A 26,329-nucleotide genomic window follows, 5' to 3' on the forward strand; every position below is an offset into this window, starting at 1 on the left:
ACAAATAATAGAGATATTGATATAGTTTGTAGCCAGAAATGAATTAAGTGAAATATTCTATACATATTTTCTTTTCAATTCTCTACCAAGAAATTCACTTACCTTTTTATGTTAATACATTGGTAATATTTTAATAAATTATTTTTCCTCTAAGATTTTATTTGCTTAATATAGGTTGTCTATACATCAGATGCTGGGATATTATTATTTTTTTAACTTAGTTTTTATTGCAGTTTCAGCAACTTATACAATCATCACATTCTTTCCTACTGTATTTTCATTTTACAGCTGTCTCTTTTATTTTACCCAAAATTTCACAACTTAAAACAAGGGGGAGAGAGAAAACACACACAAAAAAAAACAAGACCTCATCTTAAACTATAATTTCAATTGAATTCAGAGAAAAAGGGGGGACACATACTTAAACAATCCAAAGAATTAAAATGAAATAAAGTAAAATAAATACATTTAAATACAAACAGATGTGGTGAAGGGTCAGAGGTCAGTGCTGGGATATTTTAAAAGCTTTAATGATGTGCATAGAAGGTAATGAACTAGTAATAACATGACATGCGCAGTAGGACTTTGAGTCAACGTGGAGGGGGTGCTGCCTTCAGGAGCGGTGGAAAATATGACTTCTTCAAACCACGATGTTGAACTCCTGCAGATACTAACAACTTTAATGAAACAGGACTATACGCTAACATAGTCAAAACAATGTATTATTAATGATGAAAATATTCTTATTATTTAATTATCAGCCGACTGCAATATTAAGCGCTGCGGCTTCAACTATGAACTACTGTTCAATTCAATTCAATTCAATTTGCTTTATTGGCATGACTGTCAGGTGAACAATAAAACAAAATAAAAACAAAAACATATATATACATATATATACAATTCACTAAGCAAATTACAATATATAGATATTTAAAAAGAACATGCATGTAAATGGAAGAAAACAATAAAGAAGTAATTCATGTTTGAAAATAAATAAAACTAAAAAACAAATTAATAACAATATATTGCAATATCAAAAGATAAATGTAAAAAAACAACAAAACAAAACAAAAAAAAACTCATGAAGTAGAGGAGTAAATAAAAGACAGAGTATGAGTTAAATCTATTATGTGTTGTTGTTATGGTTGTCTCTTAGGCTGTTACATGCACTGACGTATCCTGCAGCCTCTATGCTGATGACACTATTTTCTCCAAGTAGATGTTGTATTTTAATTTTTCCCAACTGCCATAAAGTGAGTTGAACACGTGCAATGTAAATGTGCAATAACACATTGGTCCCTTTTGTGTCACTTTTGTGCAATGTAAATACTGTAAATCTACTGTTACGGATATGTGCAATAACATATGCTGATCACTCTGTGCAATAATTATCTGATGCTGTGCAATAATTATATAATTATCTGATGGACACTTTGTGCAATAATCTGACAAAAATTGTAATCTGGCAAAACTGTCATCTTATCAATATACATATTGTATTTTTATATTGTATTATCTTTTATATTTTTTATATTGCACTATCTCTTTTTTTATTGTATTATCTTTTCATCAGCACCTATGGGATTGTCACAATCTAATTTCGTTGTACTACACAATGACAATAAAGGGCTTGAATCTTGAATCTTGTATTTTATTTTGGTCAGAGAGGGAATCAAAATCTTGCAATTTACATTTAATTTTTGTAAAGATTTTTTTCCTAATTTCTTCATTATGTGCTTCATCTATCTATGGCATATGCGTTATTTGAACCTAACATGTACGAGTTTTCGCCGTGGTTATTGAACGCAGCATCAAAGGTACTACCTCTAACGGTGGAAAAGTTTAAACTATCAACAAACTGAACTAGTTCTCCTCATGTCTTCATGTCCTCATGTCTTCATGTCCTCATGTCTTCATGTAACTGCAGCTAACTCGTGTTAAAGCAGTGTTTCTACAGCAGATGTGAGTGTGCTCAGAGTGTCAGAGAGGACAGACAGACATGTTGAGTGTCTTTGGTGTAAATAAAGCAGAGGACAGAGGACAGTAGTCATGACGGCGCTGGACAGACCCGCTTTGGAGCTGACGGTCACGGATGTGTACGAGATCGCCTCGGTGCTCGGACGGGACTTTGAGCGGATCATCGACCGGTTCGGGTGCGAGTCTCTGGTTGGGGTGGTGCCCAAAGTGGTCCGGGTCCTGGAGCTGCTGGAGGCCCTGGTGAGCAGCGGAGCCGCCGGACAGGAGGCCGAGGAGCTGCGGGGCGAGCTGGACAGACTGAGGCAGGAGAGGAGCGACAGATACGAGCAGGAGAGGAGGCACCAGAAGGTCTCTGAGTGTGTGGACACCTGTCTATATGTGTTTACCTGTTTACCTGTGTTTACCTGTGTTTACCTGTGTTTACCTGTGTTTACCTGTTTACCTGTGTTTACCTGTGTTTACCTGTGTGTCACCATCAACTAAACTGTCTGTTTCTCTAACGTACTTGTCTGTCTACCTGTATGTTTTTGTTGTTTATGTTTACCTGTCTGTCTACCTGTATGTTTACATGTATGTTTTAGTTGTGTCTGTCTGTCTACCTGTATGTTTTAGTTGTGTCTGTCTACCTGTATGTTTTAGTTGTGTCTGTCTACCTGTATGTTTTAGTTGTGTCTGTCTACCTGTATGTTTACATGTATGTTTTAGTTGTGTCTGTCTGTCTGTCTGTCTGTCTGCCTGTGTGCATTTGTGTTGTGACATTTCAAGGCAGCATAAGGAACTAAGGCACATCTACAATGATATAAGTCTTGTTTTGACATTTCAAAATTCCTCTTTTTGTTTGACCAACAGTAAAAAAAAACTAAACATATATAGTTTATAATGCTGAAACAGAGAAAAGCAGCAAACTAACAAAAGTTTGTTGAACAACTATCATTGATTAATTTTCTGCCATCAATAACTGATTCATCAGTTAATCAATTTAGCAGTATTTGTTATAGTCAAGATTATACTATTACATCAGATTAATCATACTAAGATCAGTGCAGTAAACTATCCTACACATACTATTTCATTACTATGCTATTGCTATAGGTAGATAGATAGATAGATAGATAGATAGTAACTTTATTGATCCTGAGGGAAATTCAAGTTTCCAGCATCACAGTTCCATGGTGCAAAATATGTTAGTAAAAAGGCAGTAAAAAAGTTAATAGTGCAAAGTACAAAGTAAAAAAAAAAATATATATATATAAAAATACAAGGAGATGAAGAAAACTGTTAAAACTGAATATAGTGCAGGGTAACAGCTGTGATACACGACTGTTAAAAAGTGAATATAGTGCAGAAGAGACTGTTAAAAATGAGTATGGTGCAGGGTAACTCCAGTAGCTTAGTCTATGATTTATTAAGGAACAATTCAGTAATTTGCGGTAGAGCTACAACGATTAATCGATAAGTTGTCAACTATTAAATTAATCGGCAACTATTTTGATAATCGATTAATCGGTTTGAGTAATTTTTTGAGAAAACAAAGTCAAAATTCTCTGAATCCAGCTTCTTAAATGTGAATATCTTCTGGTTTCTTTACTCCTCTATGACAGTAAACTGAATATCTTTGAGTTGTGGACAAAACAAGACATTTGAGGACGTCATCTTGGGCTTTGGGAAACACTGATTGACATTTTTTCACCATTTTATGATTAATCAAGAAAATAATCAACAGATTAGTCGACAATGAAGATAGTTGTTAATTGCAGCCCTATCTTGTGTTATACTTTAAAGTTCACATTACTACATTTTTAATTTACAGCACACTATCAGTAAACTCAAATACGGTGTGACAACAACAAAACCAAGCGATCAAGTTTAGTTGACTCATGCCCTCATGTTCACCCAGCTATATTGACCATTTCCAAACAATACCGCTCTGTGCAGACACTTAACTGTGTTGATGTTTTCCCTCATTTTTATGTTATTCTTCATCTCATATGCTCAGGAGTTGGAGATGGTGGAAGATGTGTGGCGAGGAGAAGTCCAGGACCTGCTCTCTCAGATCACCCAGCTTCAGGCAGAGAACAAGAGGCTGTTAGTGAGCCTCTCTCTCAAAGAGTCCCCCGTCTCAGAGGAAGACCTGCAGAAACAGGAGGGTAGGTTGTCTCCACCAGGGTTCCACTGATGGCTTTTTGGAGGTTTTAAGATGATATATGGGATAAGATTTTTACATATTTATTATTATGTCAATTTTTTTCTAAGGTTTCTTCAACTTTTCTGGTGGAATAACCAAATTAAATGTTTAATTTTCAAATTATATGGTGCTAGGGACTCACAGATCCGATACGCCAGATTGGTGTCTATGCCATTATTGACATTGTTAAGCGGATCGAGTATTAGCCATGACTTGACCGATCCACATTGTCATTTTAAAAATGAAGCGTTCCTGCTATCAGTTTTATTCTCTCAGTAACAGCAGGCTGCCAACTCCTCCCAATGAATTTTGTGCCGTGAGTTATACTGAGTTTAGATTTGGGAAAAGGAGAGCATATCCGATTGGTATTTGTATCGGCAGATACCCCGAGTTCAGCTATCACAATCAGTTTCAGGAGAGAAGTAGTTTGATCAATTCATCTCTGTGGTGATTATAGTAGATAGTGATTAGGGCTGGGTGATAATTCAATATGATAATAAATCGTCTTTCTATGGAATCGTGTCGTGATGAAATCATATAGCTAGATATCATGATACATAATTACATCGTCTAAATTGCACATACTAACTCGAATTTCTCAGAAAACCCTGATCAAACCTAAATCAATCTATTGTCTTAATCTGGTTACTGTGTATTTGTGTACTTGCATGTAAACATAGTCAGAGTATAGCTGGAAATATTATTTATATAAAATATTAAAGAAATATACAAATATACAAATATTAAGAATATGAAAATGTATTAAGTACATAGTATATAGTATAATAACTACTACTAATCACAACACACACATCTGATGTCTGTTGCTGTTTGAAGTCTCGCCATGCATGTTGTGTTGTACAGTATCTTGTGATGGCTCTGGATGCTAAATTAGTTTGGTCTTGGCTGAGAGTTCCAGTACAGATCTGATGTGTTCTCACTGCAGATTTGTGCTGCGCTGATTAACCATCTGCTGTACGTTACACATATTTACCCTATGTGGGATTCTACACAGTATATGCTGCATGCTTGCATGTTGACATGAAAAAGGAGGCTGTGAAGAGAGACAGTCAGGAGCTTGTTAAGGAGACTATTTTTGAAGCAGACCAGAATATATCGCTCTTGTGTGAGACTTTCATGGTGGCTGCAGCTATACTTACTGCCGGGGCCACAGTGCATACACACTGCTTATAAAACATGTACATCCCAATGAATGGGTGCTGCATGATATGATCACTCTGCTCACAGACACATTATTTATGTAGAAATACATTCATGGGGTAACAGATGCTTTAATACAATTACAATACTTTACAATTGCAAAAAGGCTGTGTTCTGAAAACTTGTTTTGATGTTATGTTTATATTTAGATTTTAGTCACCTGCTAAATTTTGCACTTTTAATCAAATGGGTGTTGCTGAATTTGGTCAGTTAATGCATTTAAAGGGTTGCTGTTTGGCATGATTGGAAACCCTATGGCCCAGTGGATAGTAAAAAATAACTGGTAAAGAAATGAAATGAATGAACCCTGTTAGATTCTAATGATGTTGCATGTGTGGAAATTTTTTTCTGTACTTTTTTTATGATATCCACAGGAATGTCAGAGAAGGAGAGGCAGGTGATGAATAAGCTGAAAGACTTGGTGGATAAGCAGAGGGATGAAATCCGGGCTAAAGACCACGAGTTGACACTAAAAAACGAGGATGTTGAGGCGGTGAGGATTTAGACCAATGACAAACCTTATTAGTTTACCTCCTTTGACCAGATGTGAAGTCACAAAATGCGTTTCCTCAACTGCAGCTCCAGATGCAGCAGCATCGGCTGATAAGAATCAACCAGGACCTTCGTCACAGGATAGGAGTGATGGAGGCTCAGGGCAAGGCGCTGATCCAGCAGAGGGCTGAGCTGGAAGCTGCAGCCCAGGCACGGCAACAGGAGCTGGGGCCTCTGCAGCTGGAGGTCACCAGGCTGAGAAAGGAGCTCCGTGGGTGGGAACTGGAGGAAGAGGTCACTAATATAGAAGAAACCTCTCTTACTAGATCTGGGATGTCACCACCAACATCAACACAGATGGCGGTAAGAAAACGAAAACCATGTGTACAATAAGGTTGAAATTAGGTTTGGTTCATTAAGTTCTTTAAGTCTGGCAGGTTTTCTAGTGCCTAAGTGGATGTTTTGTGTTGCCAATCCAGTCCTCCTCATCTAACTCCAATCCAAATTCAGTGTGGGCTGAGTGTGGAGGGGACCCTGGCTTCCTGGCAAACTGCTTTGAGCCTGACAAGAGTCCTCCCCGTCTCCCAAGGACGTCAAAGAGAGAAAATAATGAGGAAGAAGATGACGAAGATGAGCATACGACAGCATTGTTACTGGTAACACCTGTTTAACTGTGGTTATTATAGCAGATGCCCACTGTAAGACTATTTACATTAAACACAAAGCATGATCACGCTTTCATGCTGGTGTGTCCTTACAAGCATGTTGGATACATTTCCTACCCCATGAAACACTAAAGAAATCTTTTTTTTTTCGGTTGTGTACATTAACTCACAGTGTTATTTTCCTATTTTATTGTCACATTGCTTTCTTTCATGGTGCGTTTCTACCAAATGTTATGATATGAATTACCACCACCACTCTGCAGATGGCAGAAACACGTATCAGTTTAACCACCATGCTCAATAGAAATGCTGAATGTATGTTTTGACTTCAGAAGGTGTCAGATGATACAGACCCAGAGGAGTTGACAGACAGCCTGGAGCAGGAGCCAGACAAACCTCGCTTCACCCTGCAGGAGCTGCGGGACGTCCTGCAGGAGAAGAATGAACTCAAGGCCCAAGTGTTTGTGCTGCAGGAAGAGCTGGCGTATTACAAAAGGTACGTTTTCTTTACTAATCTCAACTGCACACAGATGCTAAAGTTAACAGTTACCTCTTCCATGTCCCTCAGTGAGGAGTTTGAGGATGACGTCAGCTTCATTGTTTGTCCTCCATCTCCTCCACCATGCTCCAGTTCCTCTGATCAGGCCGAATCAGGAATTAGACGCTTGTGAGTAATGAGTTGACTTGATCGTCGCACACTTTTCTTCATACACCCGAAGTTTACCTTCGTATTTGTCAAGAGGGCCAGCACTTCACCGCCCTGTTTTATTTTCGGTGTAATTTATCATCATAATGTGTCTTTCAAACGTCATCAGAGAAACACACTTAACTGATTGTACAGGTAAAACAAATAGCGCCTGTTTTCATGTGATAGCGAGCGTCACTGTGGTTCATTGAGGGTCACAAAACATATAATTGTGTTCACAACAGCGCTTTTGTGTTTTTTCTCTAATACTACTCCTGTCTCCATCTCATCGTGTCATCATTTCCATTTTCATCTCTGGACAGGATCTTTACTGCCATAATGCCGATGGTGGCAGCCGGTTTGCTTGCAGACGACCCCATGTTGATGCCAATCAGAAGACTTTCCTATGTATGAGCTTGACTTTAAATTGTACTATTTCTCTTGTTTTTTTTCCCCACACGGTGTCAACAACAGGTTGATTCTCTCAACGCAGTTTGTCCAGACATATTTACAAGAATTGGTATACTGGCTGAATTAGTTTGTTATTTTAAACTAAATCTGTATGGTGTTTATACACTTAAAACGACTTTTGGTAGCATTTTAGCTAACTTGGTAAGAGCTTTAAAAGGGCATATGTAGTTCAAATGTGAGACAACTTGTCTTACCTGGACACTCTTATGTGTATCTATGACCTCTCAGTGGCTTAATAAAAAGTCATCAGTGCATCACTTTATGTATTAAAATGAAAAAGTTGCTGCTGTAATGCCAAATAACTTAGCACCCAAGTTTCCCACTATATTATTTGATCCAAATACAGAAATGGCATCACTGCATTCCACCGAGGATGAATTGAGTTATAACATTCAGGTTCCTCAGCAGTCTCTGAGTAATGACATCATGTGGGGATTGGTCCAGCTGCTATGAGAGCGATAAATGGGACATCTTGTGTCATTTATGTTTAAGTGATTTTAGAAGTGTTTGAGTCTGATTTCAAGGTGTAGCAAATGAGCTGGATGATCATGTGCCCCCACTAAGAGACTGTTTGGGATAATGTGCTTTGTCCCCTGAATTGATGAAAAGAGGATGTTACTGTATACCTGCAGCACTACAGTGTGGTACCACACAATCATACTGGTAAAACACCAGTATGACCAGTACACCTATTCCAACATTAATTGTAAAAGTATTAAAAGTAAGTAAAACAGGCTCAAACAACCAATATGTGCTGGGATATGTGCATCTGTAAAATAATGCTTGTTCAGAATAAAGTAATAAAGATTTATTTTTCATCTTTTGAATGTTGTTATTGTGTTACTATTAAATACTAATATGGCTAAGAAGTGCCAGATATAGGTTGTATTTATGTCCTTGAAATAGTTTATAGTGTTATTTAGACATTATTTTATGCAGACAAGAATATTTCCTTGGTCATTTCACTCTTACTGTAAAATATAAATATAAAATAATAGAAGATAAGATAAAAATAATCCTTTATTGAACCCCAGAGGAGAGATTCAGGTGTTGAAGCAGCACATGCACTGAAATAAGAACAGATAAATTGAGAAAGTAAACAATAAATAATTAGAAGCACATACAATTAAATAGAATAGAAATAAAAATAGAAAACTAAACAAGAGCAATATAACAAAAAATTCCAAGGCAAGAGTTACATAATGGTGTGATCATATATATATATATATATATATATATATATATATATATATATATATATATATATATATATATATATATAAATATATAATAACAATAAAATGTATTTCTATAGCACTTTTCTAAACAAGGTTACAAAGTGCTTTACAAATTTTTTTTTTTAAAAATCAGCAAATAAAATACAATCAACAGAGGGATCATAAAAACAAGAAACATCTGGGGGTAAAATACAATTTAGAAAGCAGAATAAAATGGCCAGAGAGAGATGATAAAAGCCAGCATCATATTAATCATTCAAAAACGCTTTCCTATAAAAGAAAGTTTCTGATCAGCAGCAACGTCGGTGTATGTATAAATATAGAAATACAATATAGTGTGTGTAATGTCATAAAACAAGTATATCATATTAATATAAAATAGTATAATATCAATGCGACATATTGTATAGTATATAAAAACATAGAAATCAGTCCAACAGAGAAAATTTATAGAAAAATACAAAAAAACTTAAAAACATCAAATCACGTGCTTTCTCACCTGATACTGAGAGAAGTTAAAAAACTGAGAGGTCTCACTCACTCACTCATTACCTGTTTTTCTGTCAGCGTTGACGGATCGACAGTGTTGAGTGAGTCATCTTGAGTTATATAGGATCTTTGTGCTCACCTGTCGCTAGGATACTTTGCTCTCCTCTAGTGTCTACAGAGAGTGAGTCCTCTTGAGTTATATAGGATCTTTGTGCTCACCTGTCGCTAGGATACTTTGCTCTCCTCTAGTGTCTACAGAGAGTGAGTCATCTTGAGTTATATAGGATCTTTGTGTTCACCTGTCGCTAGGATACTTTGCCCTCCTCTTCTGTCCACACAGAGTCACGCTATTGGTGGAGGAGTGATGGGGGAAGTGCTGCTCTGCTCTGGAAGTTAGTTAGTTACCTTCTGCCTGTAAAACTGTTGAACCCAAGACAGAAAGAAAGAGAGAAAGCGGGTATTTTAGAGCATTGTTGTGGGAGAAAAGTTAACTTTACTTGGTGGAGTCGTCATGGAGTTTAGTGAAGAGTCGTCGCCAGCTCTGGCTTTCGAGAAGGAAGCGTTTGAGCTGACGGTGGAGGATGTTTATGACATCTCCTATGTGATCGGACGAGATCTGTTGAAAATCAGCAGCACAGGCGAAGAAGTGTCGGATCTACAGTTCAGGATAGTCCGTGTGTTGGAAATGTTCGAGACTCTGGTGAATAAGTACAACTTGTCTCTGGAGGAGCTGAGAATGGAGAGGGACAACTTGAAGAGTGAACTGGACCGGATCGTCAAGGAGACCTCCTCTGGGCAGGGCACAGTGAGTCTTCACTGTCATGTACAAGTTTGACTTGAAGTCATTAAAGTGGACGTTTTAAAGATGCTTTTTCCTGTCTTGCCATTAAAGCTAACAGCGGGACCAAACCAGATGGTGGTGGACCTCACAGACCCCAACAGACCGCGCTTCACCATGCAGGAGCTGAAGGAGGTTCTGCAGGAGAGGAACCAGCTCAAAGCGCAGCTCATGGTGGCTCAGGAGGAGCTGCAGCTCTACAAGAGGTGAGCAACAATGTCTAAATAATGGGGGGAAAAAACAAGTTAAATATATTCATATATACATACATACCTGCATATACACACAAATATATATATATATATAAACACATATATACATATACACATACATACAGTACATACACATACAAACTGTACATATCTGTACAAACACATGTGTACATACATACATAATCATAACATATTCACAAGAACCCTATATATTTGGGATGCCATGTTGAGAGAAACAGAGCACCATATCAGATTGACAGCAAGCTAATATTGATAAATGTAGAAATAGTAAGAGTAATTCTATTAGATAAACAAATATACCTGTATATATGCATACACACACTCATATACCCACATGTTCATGCCCATACATACACATATATATTGCACATATATATACACACATACATATACCCACACTCATGTACTGTACATATACAGCTGGTAAAATAAGTATTGAACACGTCACCATTTTTCTCAGTAAATATATTTCCAAAGGTGCTATTGACATGCAATTTTCACCAGATGTTGGTAACAACCCAAGTCATCTATACATACAGAAAGAAGAAAGAAGAAACCAAAACAAATAAGTTCAGAAATTAAGTTATGTGTAATAATGTGAAATGACACAGGGAAAAAGTATTGAACACATGAAGAAAGGGAGGTGCAAAAAGGCATGGAAAGCCAAGACAACAGCTGAAATCTATCAGTAATTGGAAAGCAATCCGGCCCCTTGTCAGTGCAAATTAATATCAGCTGGTTCAGTCCCAACTGATGGCCTATAAAAAGGTGTTTTATTACCAAGGTGTCACACAAGAAACATCTCATGATGGGTAAAAGCAAAGAGCTCTCTCAAGACCTTCGCAACCTTATTGTTGCAAAACATACTGATGACATTGGTTACAGACGCATTTCTAAACTTCTGAATGTTCCAGTGAACACTGTCTGGGCCATAATCCGGAAGTGGAAAGAACATCATTTCACCATAAACTGGCCACGACCAGGTGCTCCTCGCAAGATTTCTGACAGAGGAGTGAAAAGAATTATCAGAAGAGTTGTCCAAGAGCCAAGGACCACTTGTGGAGAGCTTCAGAAAGACCTGGAATTAGCAGGTACAATTGTTTCAAAGAAATCAATAAGTAATGCACTCAACCGCCATGGCCTGTATGCACGCTCACCACGCAAGACTTCATTGCTGAAGAAAAAGCATGTTGAAGCTTGTTTAAAGTTTGCTGCACAACATTTGGACAAGCCTGTGAAATACTGGGAGAATATAGTCTGGTCAGATGAGAGCAAAACTGAACTCTTTGGACGCCATAATACACACCATGTTTGGAGAACAAATGGCACTGCACATCACCCTAAAAATACTATACCAACAGTGAAGTTTGGAGGTGGGAACATCATGGTGTGGGGCTGCTTTTCAGCATACGGTACTGGCAAACGTCACATAATTGAAGGAAGGATGAATGGAAAAATGTACCGAGACATTCTTGATAAAAATCTGCTGCCATCTACCAGGATGATGAAGATGAAACGAGGGTGGACATTTCAGCAAGACAAAGATCCCAAACACACAGCCAAGGAAACTCTCAATTGGTTTCAGAGAAAGAAAATAAAGCTGCTAGAATGGCCCAGCCAATCACCTGACTTGAATCCAGTTGAAAATCTATGGAAAGAACTGAAGATCAGAGTTCATAGAAGAGGCCCACGGAACCTTCAAGATTTGAAGACTGTTTGTGTGGAAGAATGGGCCAAAATCACACCTGAGCAATGCATATGACTGGTTTCTACATACAGGAGGCGTCTTGAAGCTGTCATTACCAACAAAGGCTTTTGTACAAAGTATTAAATAAATATCAGTAAGCGTGTTCAATACTTATTTTACCCGCTGTAAATAAGATAAAGTGGGTAAAATAAAACAAAGTGAATAAGTCAGGATGGTAGTTTGACTTTACTGTAAGTTGAAGTCTACGAGGTTGAGTGTTAAGAGTTAATTTGATTGGAACTGCTAAAGGGTGTCAGGCATTGTTTTCAGTTTGCCTAAATGAGTCAAAAATTGGTCCCAAATCGAAAATAATTTGTCTCTGGACCCCCTAAGTGAGTATTTTATTTTTTCTAACTGCATAAAATGCAGTTGAAGTTTTTTTTTAATTCAACTTATATCATGTCACCTCTTCTCTAAATGTGCACTATAATGTGTTGTCCATCTCCACAGAGCATTAGCAACACCTTACTAGTGTATCCAATACACCACCACCACTAACTACAACCTAAAAATTACCATATAGCTAAATCAACACCTCTCTGACACAAAGTCAACAAAAGTGAATATTATAAACTTTGCAAAGACAGGATTTATTGCAGGGCTATAGTATAGTATAGTTGTATAAATATATACAATTGATTAAAATATTTCATCGCAATTAATCGCATGATTTTCCATAGTTAATTACGATTAATCACACATTTTTGTATCTGTTCAAAATGGACCTTAAAGGGAGATGTGTCAAGTATTTAATACTCTTATCAACATGGGAGTGAGCAAATATGCTTCTTTATGCAAATGTATGTATATATACTGCATTTAGCATAAAAATATGCTGAAATCATAACATGGCAAACTGAAGCCCAACAGGTAACAACAGCTGTCAGTGTGTCAGTGTGCTAACTTAACTATGACTTCCCCAATACTGCATTTAAATATCATAAAGTGGGCATTTCTGTAAAGGGGAGACTCGTGGGTACCCATAGAACCCATTTTCATTCACATATCTTGAGGTCAGAGGTCAAGGGACCCCTTTGAAAATGGCCATGACAGTTTTCCCTCGCCAAAATTAACGTAAGTTTGGAGCGTTATTTAGCGTCAGAGATTTCAATAGATTCTTTAGGTTTAGCTTTAAAATTGAGCCACTTAAAAATCGAAAGTTGCGTTCAAGAAATTAGTGGCATTAAAACAAATTTGCGTTAACGCGTTATTATCGCGTTCATTTCGACAGCCCTAATAGTACTACATTGGATTGTTTATGTGTTGCTAATAAAGTTGTTACTCTGAATTGGACCTCTTGTTCTTGTTTTAAGCTGTTAAATAAATTCCAAGAGAATGAGAGAGACCATCTGTAGGCCTGCTGTTAGACAATATTAATATAAGTACACATCTACCACTCATGTACACTAGTGATGTGTACTGATCTTTAGAAAATGGACACTAGGGCTTGGAAATATGCCCAAAATATTTTGTCACGATATAGGTCATTTCATATCTCGATAACGATATATACCACGCTATACTGTAGCATGTTTTCTGGTGATCCAATAAATAAATAGTCAATATGAAATAAAGTTAAAGCCTATTTTGTGTACTTGTATTAAATACTTAAATACACATGAAAAAGTATTTTCTCATTTGAACAACATGAGTGCAAAATGAACATAAGTGAAATTATAGAGAAAAAAGAAATACATATAGGCCTAACCTATATCGCGATATAAATGATATAGAAAGATATACACGATAGATATTTCTATATTGTTTTGATGATATAGATCGTCATATTGCCCAGCCTTAATAGACACCAATATCCAGTGTTATCCCACCCGTATCTGCCGTTACTCATTGAGAATCATACAGAGTCTTTGTATAAATACAGACATGACAGACTTGTAATCAACCGGTTTTCAAAAAGGCATACTTTTATTCTGTTGCTAATTTGACAAATGTAATCCTGAAATAAACCAGTGTTGATGTTATAAAGCTGAAATTATCCTAAATTTCATCGCTGCTTTCATCTTTTTGATTACAACACTGATTCTAGTTTTGAAGGAGAAGAGATCAATTCAATCTCATGCACAGCTTCAACTTGATAGTGTGGATTTTGTTTTCACCTTCGAATAAAAATATTCTCATTGACCAGAAAACTACTTTGTTCTGCAGTGGGATTCTGCCACAGGCTGAACCCGCCATGGTGGAGGTGGATCTGGACTCACCAACACCCACAGTGCGCAGTCCAGATGATGTAAAAGAGGAGAGGACAACCATAGGCAAACTGTGAGTAGACCAAACAAGGATCCTTTATTGTCATTGCACAACAAAATGTGTTTCTAGTCCCTTTATGCTACACAAGAAGAAAAACAGAATCCTGTAGTATGAATGCGCACACTACAAAGAAGTAATTTAAAAGAAGTAGCGCAAAGTAACATTTAATTATAGCTGTAAACTTCAGATGGCAAAGTTTCAAGAGGAATCTCATCAGCAACCACATGATGTTGAAGGAAGCTAGCAGGGAGATTGTTCTCACAGCCCGTCTCCTGTCTCCTAATGATATACTTGTGACCAAATGAATTCATGCTGATGCTGAGGATGTTTGTGTGAGCGCTGAATGAGAGAAAGAGACTGTGAGTTGGAAATGTCAACGTGTCTGCTAAACCACTGCAGCCGTCAGTAATTACATTCTGCAATGACTCAGTGTTGCTTTCTGGCAGTTTTACTGGTATGTTCCATGTTCACTCCACCATGCTCGGAAACAAACTCCTTAAACTAACTGGACCTTTTCTGTTTATAGGTTTTCATTCAGGCGAAAATAAGAAAAAACTTTCACAAGAACTGACCATGTAGAAGACAAACAGGATTTGTCGGCACAATTTCCTCATCCTTTAACCACTTTTATATTGGTTATTTTTTACAATGTCTATTTGTCAATCTAACAAAGCACTGTATTTTGTACTGGTAATTTAAACCTGTGCTGTAATAGAAATATATATTATGTGGAAAGTTAGGTAATGCTATGAAATGAAACTGGAAAGTATTATCCAACTAGTGTTGGAGATTATGTTGAATGCACTCACTCAAAATGAAGTGATTTATAGGCTTGAAATGTCATTTTTTTTATAAATCAAAATGAAATCTTCAAGGGGGCTTCATGTTGGTCCAGTAATCTAAAACATTTTCTGTCACTCTCAGCCATCAGCTATCAAATAAAGGAAAGAGGGCCCCACCCCCCAAAATTTAAAAGAATAATTAAATATTATTACATTTTTGAATAGTTTTTTTTTCTTCTGATTGAATATTTAAAAAGTGTTATATCACATTGATGATATAGGTTCTGATCTGATGTCAAAGTTCACAAAAAATATTGTATTTTGAATTCAGGAAAGTCAAAGTCCACTCAAAACTTTGTTGCACACATCCAAGGTACTGTCAGGGCACTGTACGTTTTTCTAGCTCTGACATACAATAGAAACAGAGATGAAAGATAATATGCACTGTGTGAAAAATCACTTAATTTTGACCTAAATTTATTATCCTTACGGGTCTTTCAGTCTCGTATCTCCTTTGCAATACTTCATCTTCAACTGCACTGTGGGATGGACGTAATTATGTCATTGGGTAGCCCTGTTAGCCTGTAGCAGTGGTTCCCAACCCATTTCCTTCCATATAAGAAAAGCTGATTTTATGACGTCATCACCCTAAAAGAAATTACGAATCCTCGAACAAAGTCTTCAATTTGAGTAAAGTTATTCAGTGTATTAAGTTTAAATCAGTGCCTCCCTTTGTGTGCAGCAAGCAGGAGAGCAAACAGTTTTTGACCGCAATGAAAATGTTGTTTTTGAAAGGCTAAACACCAACAAATATGGATTGAAGCAAAATATTTCATTACCCATGTTGTGAATTTTGGAAATGATAACATCTATCTTTTTTCAATAAATGTTGACTTTTGGTCTTAACAATGCTCTGGAGTTATTGGAAATGTTTGGATCACACAAGTCTGAAACAATCCTTCACAGCCAGCCACCACTGGAATCTAATTGACTAATATAGTTCTAATACTATTAGTGGAGTCTGATCTTTATCTGCAACTGTGCAGAAATAATGGGTTTAAACATGATGTGGTCTACTAAGTAGCAAAAAAAGACTTTTGTAGAAATTATCCAGTGAGGGGGTTTTTATGATTTTAGTTATACATGTGCAAATCTAATTTTGACAACCTCAGAGCAGACAAATCCTGGCGCAACCACTTTGATCTTTGATGCCCCCCTAAGGAGGGCCCTGACCCCAGGTTGGGAATCACTGGACTATAGGTTAAGTCACATACCACATAACCACAACATTCTCGGCTCTGTTCCAGTTTGTTGCATGTTATACCCCCTATCTCCACGTTTCCACATTGTCAAGTATCAAATCAAGGTAAAAATGCCCAAAATAAGTGGAGAAGGGTTATCTTAGAACACCATATTTCATAAATATGTCTCAGCTCTTCTTCACCATTAACCATGCCACAACTGGAATGAAAACTCGGTTTTATTCCTTAATTTAAAGCACCGGTATAATAATTTACAATAGTGAAATTGATTTGTCAATTATAGTCATTACAAAAGGAAACCCCATGGTGAATGTGAAACACTAAATATCCAGAAGAAATACCCTTCAAGCTTGCATCAGTTGGCTACAATTAGATTAAAAAAAATCAAATAAAACCACGATAAAAACAACAGTTGCAAAAATACATTGGGTTGATGCATTAGCCCCCATTTAAAACAATAACATTCTTTATACTTCATAAAAAAGCTTGTTGAGAACCAATTCATCTGAAAATATAAACACTTGTGATCGAGGATTCAGTATTTGAGCCATGGGTGAGCCAAGACGGAGGCTTTACTCCGATCACCGTAGTCATACAGCAGCTCTTCCTCTGAGTCGATGTCTCTGGAAGCCACCAGGATCAGATGAGGGGTTCCATCGATGGCGTGAAGCCGAGTCTGGCAGTTTCCAGCTTTACTGTGGTTGATCAGTCTTCCAAGACGGCTTGTTTCCTCTGTAGCGTCCACACTGCAATGTGTAAATAAATGAAGATTAAACGGTCACTAAAACACAAGTATCCACACTAGAAGTCAAGAAAATATAAAGAAAAAAAATGTCAAGCCTACTGCGATCTTAATGACACCTATGATACCCTAGCCCATGTCTAAAGTCAGTGGGGAGATCCTTTTCTAAGACAATATGATTGCCATCTGTGACCATAAAAAACTATCGCCAAAGCTAGAGACCAAAGAAAGTATATGATAGAAAGTTTTTTTAGTTTTTTTTTTGGCAATTTGCTTTTATTTGCAGCAGAAAGACAGGAAACATGGGGAGAGAGATGGACATGGTATGACATGCAACCAAACTTAAGTTTATACAATTGCTCTCTGTATAACAAAGTTTACACTTAGTCCTAGAAAATCCCTCGGATTTAAAGAACAGATAGAAAGTCGACAAAATGAGCAAAGAAACAAAATCAAATCAAATCAATCCTATTTCAAAGACATGACATTTTGACTTACCAGTAGGTTTTGGTTTGATACTGGAAGTAGTACATGTAACAGCCTTTTTGGGGATCCAGAGCGTACTTGGCCTCTCTTATTTTAGCCTCTGCTTGTTCCAGTAGGTCTCCATGGTACTCCACGACAAACTCGCCCTTTTTGAAGCTCTTGGCAGCAAATATCCCTCTTCCTTTTCCTTCGATGTTTTTGATCTGTCGACATTAAAAGCAACAAAGAGTGAAATAAACCTGAATTAGCAAATGATGCAGGGGTTGCTTTACTACAACTTAAACAATATTTAATTTATAACATTGTGGTTAATGATTTTTTTCTTTTACTAAACAGATTTGTACTACTTTCATACATCAACATCAGTTAATAGGTACAAATGGGCGAACTGTAGGTTGCAGATAGTTACCAAAATACATAATGAATTGTATCAAACCCATTTGGACTGAAAGGGGCAGAGCACATTTAAACCATTAAATGTTACCTGCATTCCTTCTTCAATGTCATTCTTTATCAGATCATCAAGGTGTCTGTGCTCTTCACTCTGTTGACAGTTTGAGTATTTGGGTCAAAGTCAAACTTTCTGTTATGGATGGCGACTTTGTGTTGCATAATCCTTATATAATACAACCCACAGAATCATTTTTCATACAGACCTTTAACTCTGTCTTAGTTTTTCTATTACTCCGTCTGATGGGATAATAGTCTGTGACCTTTCTGTTTTGAGGAGCTTTATTCTCCGTCCTGAAAAGGGAGACATTATTTAAATAATGACATTTTGATGTAACATTCTGTGAAAGCGCCCATGTCTCTTTTTTTTTTTTAAATTACATTTTGTCTTTCTGCACTTACTTTTTTGCTCCGAGTTTGCGACCAGTTTTACTCCGTGGTTTGGGAGCTGAAACTTTGATGTCTGCTGCAGACCTGGCGTTTGTGTGCGTGGTGGACTCTTTCTGCTCAAGTTGGTCAGTGGCTTGTTCTCTGATCTCATGACTGTGACAAGCCGTTTCAGGCTTCTGCTCTTTGGACTCACAACTCTCAGATTTTATTTCATTAGGTATGTCTAAAATGAGGAAGAAACAAAGAATTAAATTGACAGCTGCTCTACACATTTGGCCTTAATCAAGACAGTGAAGTTCCTTCAAAAAAAGCAGTTAAGTTGTATCATATGATAGTGGGTCAGTGAACACTGCTACCATTCACATACACAGGAAATTTTTCTGTGGCACACGTGGATCTGCTGACCATACGGTACTATAAGGGTTAACAGCAAAATAGCTAGGAGATCACATGTAACAGAAATAACCAAACAACAGCATTTCAGATTAGTAGATCCAAACTAAAAGTTAATTAGGTACTCACCTTTTTTTAACTTTGGCATGTCAGGATTAGTTGCACCCGATTCATTTCCTTCCTGGATCAGCATGCTTGAACTGTCACTCAGTGGGGATCTAGGTTTGCTTGCACTCTGTAGACTTTGTAAAATTGACGGCACTGTAACTACAGAATCCTGCAAAAATAATTATGGTGGAAAAAATGAGAAACACTGTATTATTCACAGTAGTAAACCTGAGGAGAATATATATACATTCAGCTAAATTTGATGAGATGTCATATCTTATGAGGCTGTGTTTAGAACCATGTAGCTGGTGCAGACTGCATTAAATGTCTTTATTTCTGCTACCACCCACTCACAACATGCATGTGAATTAAAAGGCGCTCCAAATTTAGAGGCAAGTTGCACATGTTAAACAATGCTTAGTCAATGCTTAGTCTGTTGCATCACTTTTTAGTTAACAAATAACAGTTCCTTAAAAAGTGCACTGGACAAGATCTACCCAACCAGTGCCAGATGTACAAAAACAAATAGTGTGGATTGTATGGGAGTATCATTAATTTCTATAGCTTATAGCTCACTGTACATCAACATTGTACAATGTTAGTGTAATATCTCACTAGTAGAGGTCAATTTTCGAAAAGATTTAGGGGAAGAAAATTATGGAGTAGCTTCTCACATCTATCAAAAAACTGTTCATCTGTCAAATGTTTCAAAAGTCACTTAAAGGGTAATTTAATTGCTGTTTTGTAATTGCTTTTCCCCATGTCGTCCATGTATCTGTTTTTATGTAGTTGTTTTTTTTCCCACTCACAATGTTGTTTGGTTACGATTACCCAGAAGTCTTTATAGATATTTAAACAATATCCTCTTCACAAACACGAACCACACACTTCCACACAACACACACACTTGTCTTTTTTGATATATTTACTGTATTGTTATTATTATATATATATATCTTGTCCTAATTGTTTATCACTATTATGTAGTCATATTATTTCTTTATATTAATCTTGTCTCTAGGTGGAGGCTTCAGATAAACCCAGTGTTTTTTTTTGCCTCTTCCTGCACTTTATATTATTCATTTATTTATTTTTTGTTATATTGTATAGTCTTAAATTGTGCAAAATAAATAAACAAACACAATAACAAACAAATAAACACAAAAACAATGTGCTGCTCATCATTTAAGCAGTTCCTTTAGTGGACAGTGAAACATATGTTTACATCCCAAACTTTAACTTTCAGCTCTATACCTAACCCAATAGCTATGGTGTACACTTTCTCTCTACATCTAAACCTGACCCTGTGATTGATTATTGGGGCAGTGCACAGCTTGATGTAGATTTGTCCTGAAAGACTCAATTGTTATATCTGTTGCTATACGACTCCAGGCTGAGGCAGGAGGGTTGGTGGGTTGGTGGGTTAACATGAATGTGACACAAAAGCAACTTACTTTAGTTGGCCAACTTTTGCATGAGCTGCAAAAGCGTAAAAACCAAATAACAACCAAACCCACCTTGTTAGTTGCTGGTTTGTTTTCCTTTGTGTCCTTCCCTGAGGAGACTTTATGTTCAACTGTGTCCTGGGGCTTTTTCTCGGTTCTCAGTACACTTTTCTTCCCTTTATAAACACGGAAATAAGCATTGCTTTCAAATTCACCCGACATTATACAAAAAAAACTGTTTTATTAGTAAACAAACATCAGTTTATTTACACAGTTGCTCCTCCATTGATGCTAGTTAGCATTAGCTCAACATTAACTACTGTAGTTTGTGCAGCATGCAACAATAAACACATAAACAAGTTTACCTTTTGCCATGTCAGTTCCCAAAATAAAGTTCAAATAGGACGAGGAGTCTGTTTAATGTTGCCCTCTGTGTCCACGGGCTCCTCACTCTGCTTAGTTCACTTCTTCTTCTGCACCGACACACATTTATGCAAACACTACTAGACTACTAGACCACTATCCTGCAGAGCAGAGCGTGGTGGATTTAAAAACCATACAGCGCCTCTCATTGGCTGATTTATCCAGGCGGGGCGGGGCCAGAGCATGAAAGTAGCTCTCTGATTGGCTGCAGCTCTGACTATCACAAACAGCCGGCCGCACATGTGGCCCACCAAAAAACTACTGTAGTTATAGAAAGATACTACAATGTAGCACATATGAAGAAATTAGGAAAAAAATCTTTACAAAAATTAAATGTAAACTCCAAGATTTTGATTCCCTCTCTGATCAAAATAAAATACAACATCTACTTAGAGAAAATTGTGTCATCGCCAAAGAAGCTACAAGATGTTAGTGCATGTCACAGCCTAAGAGACAACCACAACCACAACACATAACAGATGTAACTCACACTCTGCCTTTTATTCACTCCTCTACTTCATGTTTTTTCTTTTACATTTATCCTTTGATATTGCAATATATTGTTATTAATTGTTTTTTATTTGTTTGTTTGTTTTCTTGACACAACAAACATTAATTACTTCTTTATTGTTTTCTTCCATTTACATGCATGTTCTTTTTAAATATCTATATATCGTAATTTGCTTAAGGAATTGTTTATATGTATGTATGAAATTATCCAGTTAAAAACATTAGTGCTGCAGCTGTAATACTGTTCACTTGTTTTATCTGTGTTTTCAATATCATATGAGCCAGCAGGAAATGCTCTAGTGTGTGGGCACATTCAGAAATGAAACTGAGACTACAACTTAACTACAACACTAACAACTTACAGGAAATGAATGAGGGGAAATCATGTGATCAAATGCTAAAATTAAAGAAATATGTATCCAAGTCAAAGGATTGCATACTGCAGCTTTTATCTAAAGTATAATGTATATCCCAATCAATGTTTTTTTTTTGGAGAACATCTCTTCAAGCATTGAAAGATGCACTACAAATCGCCAACATTTTTGACTGTATTTTATGACTTTTCTTTTTTTTTCAAAATTTCTGTCTCGTATTATGTGATGTACATTTTATTGCAAATTTGCATGAAAGATGCTATTCAAATAAAAGGCCAATTGGATTCAGAACTGTTGATAGTATCCCTTTGCTGGTTTTGTTATTCAGTCTTTGTAGGCATAAAGACACACACACAACTTTTAAATATTTATGTATTCATTCTATATTCCACACAAACATTTTAAACAGTGTCATTTCCAGGTTTGGAGTCTGCAGCCAGCGCTTCTTTAAAGAGTCTTTTTCTCTCCAGATTCTCATTTGCCTTCCTCCTCTTCTCTTGTTTCCTCAGCTCAGACTCTTTCTTCTTTACAAGAACTTCACTGAGTTCTCCTTTATAAACAACATCAAGTTTCTCTCGCATAATCTCTCGAGCACGCTTTCGATTGATATCCACAGATCTGGTTTGATGGCACTGCAGGGGGAAATGGTACAAGAAATTAAATGAACATGGTTAGTAAAATCACACAAAAAAACAAAAACACATTGAGGTCCATTTAGTAGCTGTTCTGGAGCTTTCAGGACTTCACTGTGAATCTCAACTTTTAAGCCAACCCAAATTTCAACATCTACCATGACAAATGGGCATCTGTGGATGAAGATCATGTAATATGATCAAAAGCATCAGAACAGCTATGGGCCTTGAGGTGAGACTGATTTGTCAACTGAGGTTTCCAAGGTTAAGAAATTCAACACCATAACTCTGATTCCCAGCCAACATGGTTATGTGGGCCCCACATGGGTTATGCTGGGGGTACCTGGGTACCAAGTGGGTATGGGCCCACTTGGGTCAACTAAGTAGGACCCACATGGGCTCTCCATGTGGGCTACCCAAGTGGGTTCTAGGTGGGTCACTAATGGGAAATTAGTGCATGGGCTCAGAATGGGCAACATAAATGGCGCCCACTTGGGTCAACTAAGTTCGTCTACCTGTGTGGGTCCTAGTTGGGTCACTACTGGGAAATTAGTGCATGGGGCCAACATGGAAACAAACCCACTTACAACCCATATTTCAGGCCATGTAGTTCCCACATAGAACTTAAACCTGGGGCCGAGATGGGTTTTGGTTTATGTTGCCCAGATTGGGCCCATATAACACCCAGTGTACTCCTGCATGAAACCCACAAAGGCAATTGGCATGGGGCCATTATGGAACCAATGGACAATCCCATATAGGGCCCATTTTTCAGCCCATTTACTACCATATGGGCCCCACATACAAATGTTGGCTGGGCTTGGGTCATTCATTCATCAAATATCTACAACACATGAAGCAATAGATATCAGTGATGACAGTTACACACACATGGATTTAAAAACAAGATTAACCTTCACAACAGTCCCACTGGGGATGTGCTTGAGCACCACACAGTTGCTGGTTTTGTTGGTGGCCTGTCCTCCGGGTCCAGATCCTCTCACAAACTGCTCTTCAAGCTCGTCCTCGTTCAGGACAGGAAAGTCTATCAGGTCCTTTTTACCAGCTGACAAAACACATGTTAGTCCAGTTGGGAGCGGCCTCAGCAGTGGAGAGATACTGGGAGAACCTCTCCACGTGAGCCGACTGTACACACTGTACACACAGCTGGTGAACGACATATCTCTAAATAAATACACAAAGTGACGACATCACGTTGTGTGCGTCATCAAGCAGAAAATATCAATAAGTTTACCAAAAACTTTTATCCATGCAAGAGACCTACTGTAGGCTATTATTCTCCTGTCTGTGTCCCGGTCATGTACATAATGTGTTAATGTCCATGTTCAGTCTCTTCTTCTTCTACGTTTCCAGTCAATCAGTCAACCAATCAGCAGTCGTCGTGTTCTTCTTCGTGGCTTGAATAACAGGTCTGTGTTTGTCCCTCTGTCGCCATCTTGTGTCGGGTTGCTTAACAAAACCCCCAGTAGGTAAGAAACTGAAAACATGTTTTTCAATGCTGACACACGACTTTTTTAAAGTTTGAGCTCTTTCTACTGGGTATTTTTGAAATGGTGCGTGAATGGTGGTTTGGGTGGGAGTTAGATAGGCTATCAAAGTTTAACATTTAGCATTTCCCAGTCCCTCTGTTCACCATGTTGGTGCCTGATTGCTGTGAAGGATAATTAACTTAACTGTCATCAGGTGTGATGGGAAACCTAATGCCCTCTCTCTTTCTGTACAATATATGACCTGGTTATTCACATTCATTCATGTTATTTATTCACATGTAAAAGTGTGTAAAAGATAATGATGGATGTGGAAAATTATATGTTAAAGCTTGTAAATGTCTCATAAGATAAGATAAGATAAGATAAGGTATTCCTTTATTAGTCCCGCAGTGGGGAAATTTGCAGTGTACAGCAGCAAAGGGGATAGTGCAAAAAACAAGATGAATCAGCTAACGCAGTAAAAAAAAAAAGAGCTAAACAAAGTGTATCAAAATAAGAACCATTTAAATAGAACGGAAAATAGGAGCAGTATATACAGTATTGACAATAAACAGACTATTAACAAAATTGCACAAGTGCATGATATGATATTGCACAGTGAGAATGAAATGAAATGACCTCAAAGGTGTCACAATCTCAAGGTGTGTTACAGTATGGCCCTGTATGTTGCTTGACTGTGATGTACATATACAAATAGAGTATTCAAAGACTACAGTCGACTGTAGTTTCTGGATACTGCACTTGTAGGCTGCTTCACTGTAAAGGATATGAGGGTGTTATTGTGTATCAATATAATATTGTCAGCATAAATGTACCCCCAGGCCAGACCATAATATGCTATGTGTATGGGAGCCTACCAAGAGCTGCACACACACACACACACACACACACAGTAGTGATGTCTGAAATGTTGATTTCCGTTGATATGACGTTTTCAAAGCAGACAATTTGACTTGTCATCTTAACATTAACGATGACTCCCAGTCCCATCCATGCAACTAGTTATCTCGCTAAGCCATGACAGTGAGCCAATACACCTGTGCTTTTCCTACTGTGACATGTCAAAATATATTCTGTGAGAAAGGCCTATTGATTATATTGAATGGAGTGAAACATCATTCAATAGACTTTCCGGCCACAGTACAAATGTCTGTTTTGAACATACTGAGCACGTACAGAGGGACAACGTGAAGTGTATTATGTTGCAAGAGTGATTTGAGAAGTTTTTTGGGAAGTTTGGATACTTTTTCTGCCATGCAAACTGGTCACTGCTCGAATCATAAGCAATTTATGAAATCAATTGTAACCATTGTGAATTTAAGCTGACTGCAGCCTCTATTATCTGTGAAAGACAAAACTATACAGACAATTTAAGTCTACTGGGAGAAGTGTTTTATAATCAAAATATACATTTTCGATGGACTTATTATATGAACCTTCCTATTAACACTAACAAGAGCATCAGCAAGTGCATGATGGAAGTGAATAATGGATTAATTACCACTTCACCTGGCAGTACAGGTTAGCTGTTTTATTTATTTATGTGTCGTTCACCCCACACATTACATAACATTCTTTTTACATTGCTTTGCATTGTTTTACACTTCATAAGACATTGCTGTTGAATCTAATACAGCAGCCTAAATTTTAACTTTAATATTTCCATTATTTGCAGAAGTCCATCACTGTGAGCAGTGCCAAACACTTGTGGAAGGAGGACAGTCTGTTGTAGTTTCTGAATTAATGTAATAATGCCCATTTAACTTTATACATACATTTATTGCAAAATAGTTTCATATGGCGAGAACACATGGACTGTGATGTAATGCTCCCTGCTCTGTCCCTCGACAATGACTATAATTACTAAATCAGGAAACTATGTAGGTCACCAGGAAAAGACAATCTCTCCGATGACCTGTGATGACATCGCTCTCATATTATGGGTGGGGGAGGTGCATTTCTAATTACTTGAACTTTATCTTTAGTGCTCACATTTGAACTAACCCTCATTTTAGTACAATATAACCTTTACTATGTCCTGTTTGTGGATCTTGCAAAAGATGCACCTTTCCAGTAAAGTGCAACCTGCAGTATTTGTAGGAAATCAGTTTTATGTGTATACTCAATGTAGGCTAGTAATAAACTATAATACTAAATGTATAAAGACTGTTAAGGGCTATGCATGACTTAAACACGAAATTACTTTAAGAACAGGTTTTCTTGCAGTGTTTTTGTTAAGTTCTTAGATATGCTTCAGAAGTGGTTGTGAAAAATGTCACAGGAAACATTTTCATATTGTATGCATATGC

At 37.3% G+C, this 26,329-nt stretch overlaps 4 protein-coding genes and 1 long non-coding RNA gene across 7 annotated transcripts; 2 read left to right on the plus strand and 3 right to left on the minus strand.

Annotated features, from left to right (window-relative positions):
- The first annotated feature begins 1,821 nt into the window (after positions 1-1,821).
- On the plus strand, positions 1,822-8,519 carry LOC119492873 (RILP-like protein 1). 2 transcript variants are annotated; one of them, XM_037777737.1, is made up of 8 exons: positions 1,822-2,328; positions 3,977-4,127; positions 5,761-5,879; positions 5,966-6,241; positions 6,358-6,534; positions 6,876-7,039; positions 7,112-7,210; positions 7,552-8,519. In XM_037777737.1, the coding sequence occupies exons 1-8, from the start codon at positions 2,053-2,055 to the stop codon at positions 7,640-7,642; spliced, it is 1,353 nt and encodes a 450-aa protein (XP_037633665.1). In that variant the 5' UTR covers positions 1,822-2,052; the 3' UTR covers positions 7,643-8,519. The 2 variants fall into 2 exon arrangements, with proteins under 2 accessions (XP_037633665.1, XP_037633666.1); XM_037777738.1 differs by having other exon boundaries at positions 6,879-7,039.
- On the minus strand, positions 2,250-2,821 carry LOC119492906. Its single transcript, XR_005207871.1, has 3 exons — positions 2,634-2,821; positions 2,415-2,497; positions 2,250-2,374 (listed from the first exon to the last, which is right to left on the minus strand). It is a non-coding gene; the product is annotated as an uncharacterized LOC119492906 (long non-coding RNA).
- Positions 8,520-9,741: 1,222 nt separating the features above from the next.
- On the plus strand, positions 9,742-16,154 carry rilpl2 (Rab interacting lysosomal protein-like 2). Its single transcript, XM_037777766.1, has 4 exons — positions 9,742-10,231; positions 10,319-10,470; positions 14,411-14,524; positions 15,039-16,154. Exons 1-4 carry the CDS (start codon positions 9,938-9,940, stop codon positions 15,058-15,060), a joined length of 582 nt encoding a protein of 193 aa, XP_037633694.1. The 5' UTR covers positions 9,742-9,937; the 3' UTR covers positions 15,061-16,154.
- A 602-nt stretch (positions 16,155-16,756) lies between these two features.
- Positions 16,757-21,116, minus strand: kmt5ab (lysine methyltransferase 5Ab). Its single transcript, XM_037777754.1, has 8 exons — positions 20,936-21,116; positions 20,643-20,746; positions 19,147-19,294; positions 18,637-18,847; positions 18,441-18,528; positions 18,269-18,328; positions 17,797-17,987; positions 16,757-17,302 (listed from the first exon to the last, which is right to left on the minus strand). The coding sequence occupies exons 1-8, from the start codon at positions 20,943-20,945 to the stop codon at positions 17,092-17,094; spliced, it is 1,023 nt and encodes a 340-aa protein (XP_037633682.1). The 5' UTR covers positions 20,946-21,116; the 3' UTR covers positions 16,757-17,091.
- A 924-nt stretch (positions 21,117-22,040) lies between these two features.
- c8h12orf65 (chromosome 8 C12orf65 homolog) lies at positions 22,041-24,085 on the minus strand. 2 transcript variants are annotated; one of them, XM_037777774.1, is made up of 3 exons: positions 23,795-24,085; positions 23,424-23,694; positions 22,041-22,509 (listed from the first exon to the last, which is right to left on the minus strand). In XM_037777774.1, the coding sequence occupies exons 2-3, from the start codon at positions 23,688-23,690 to the stop codon at positions 22,279-22,281; spliced, it is 498 nt and encodes a 165-aa protein (XP_037633702.1). In that variant the 5' UTR covers positions 23,691-23,694; positions 23,795-24,085; the 3' UTR covers positions 22,041-22,278. The 2 variants fall into 2 exon arrangements, with proteins under 2 accessions (XP_037633702.1, XP_037633701.1); XM_037777773.1 differs by having other exon boundaries at positions 23,424-24,074.
- Positions 24,086-26,329: the final 2,244 nt, after the last annotated feature.

The sequence above is a fragment of the Sebastes umbrosus genome, chromosome 8, assembly GCF_015220745.1.
Source record: "Sebastes umbrosus isolate fSebUmb1 chromosome 8, fSebUmb1.pri, whole genome shotgun sequence".
In the NCBI taxonomy this organism is placed as follows: Eukaryota; Metazoa; Chordata; class Actinopteri; order Perciformes; family Sebastidae; genus Sebastes; species Sebastes umbrosus.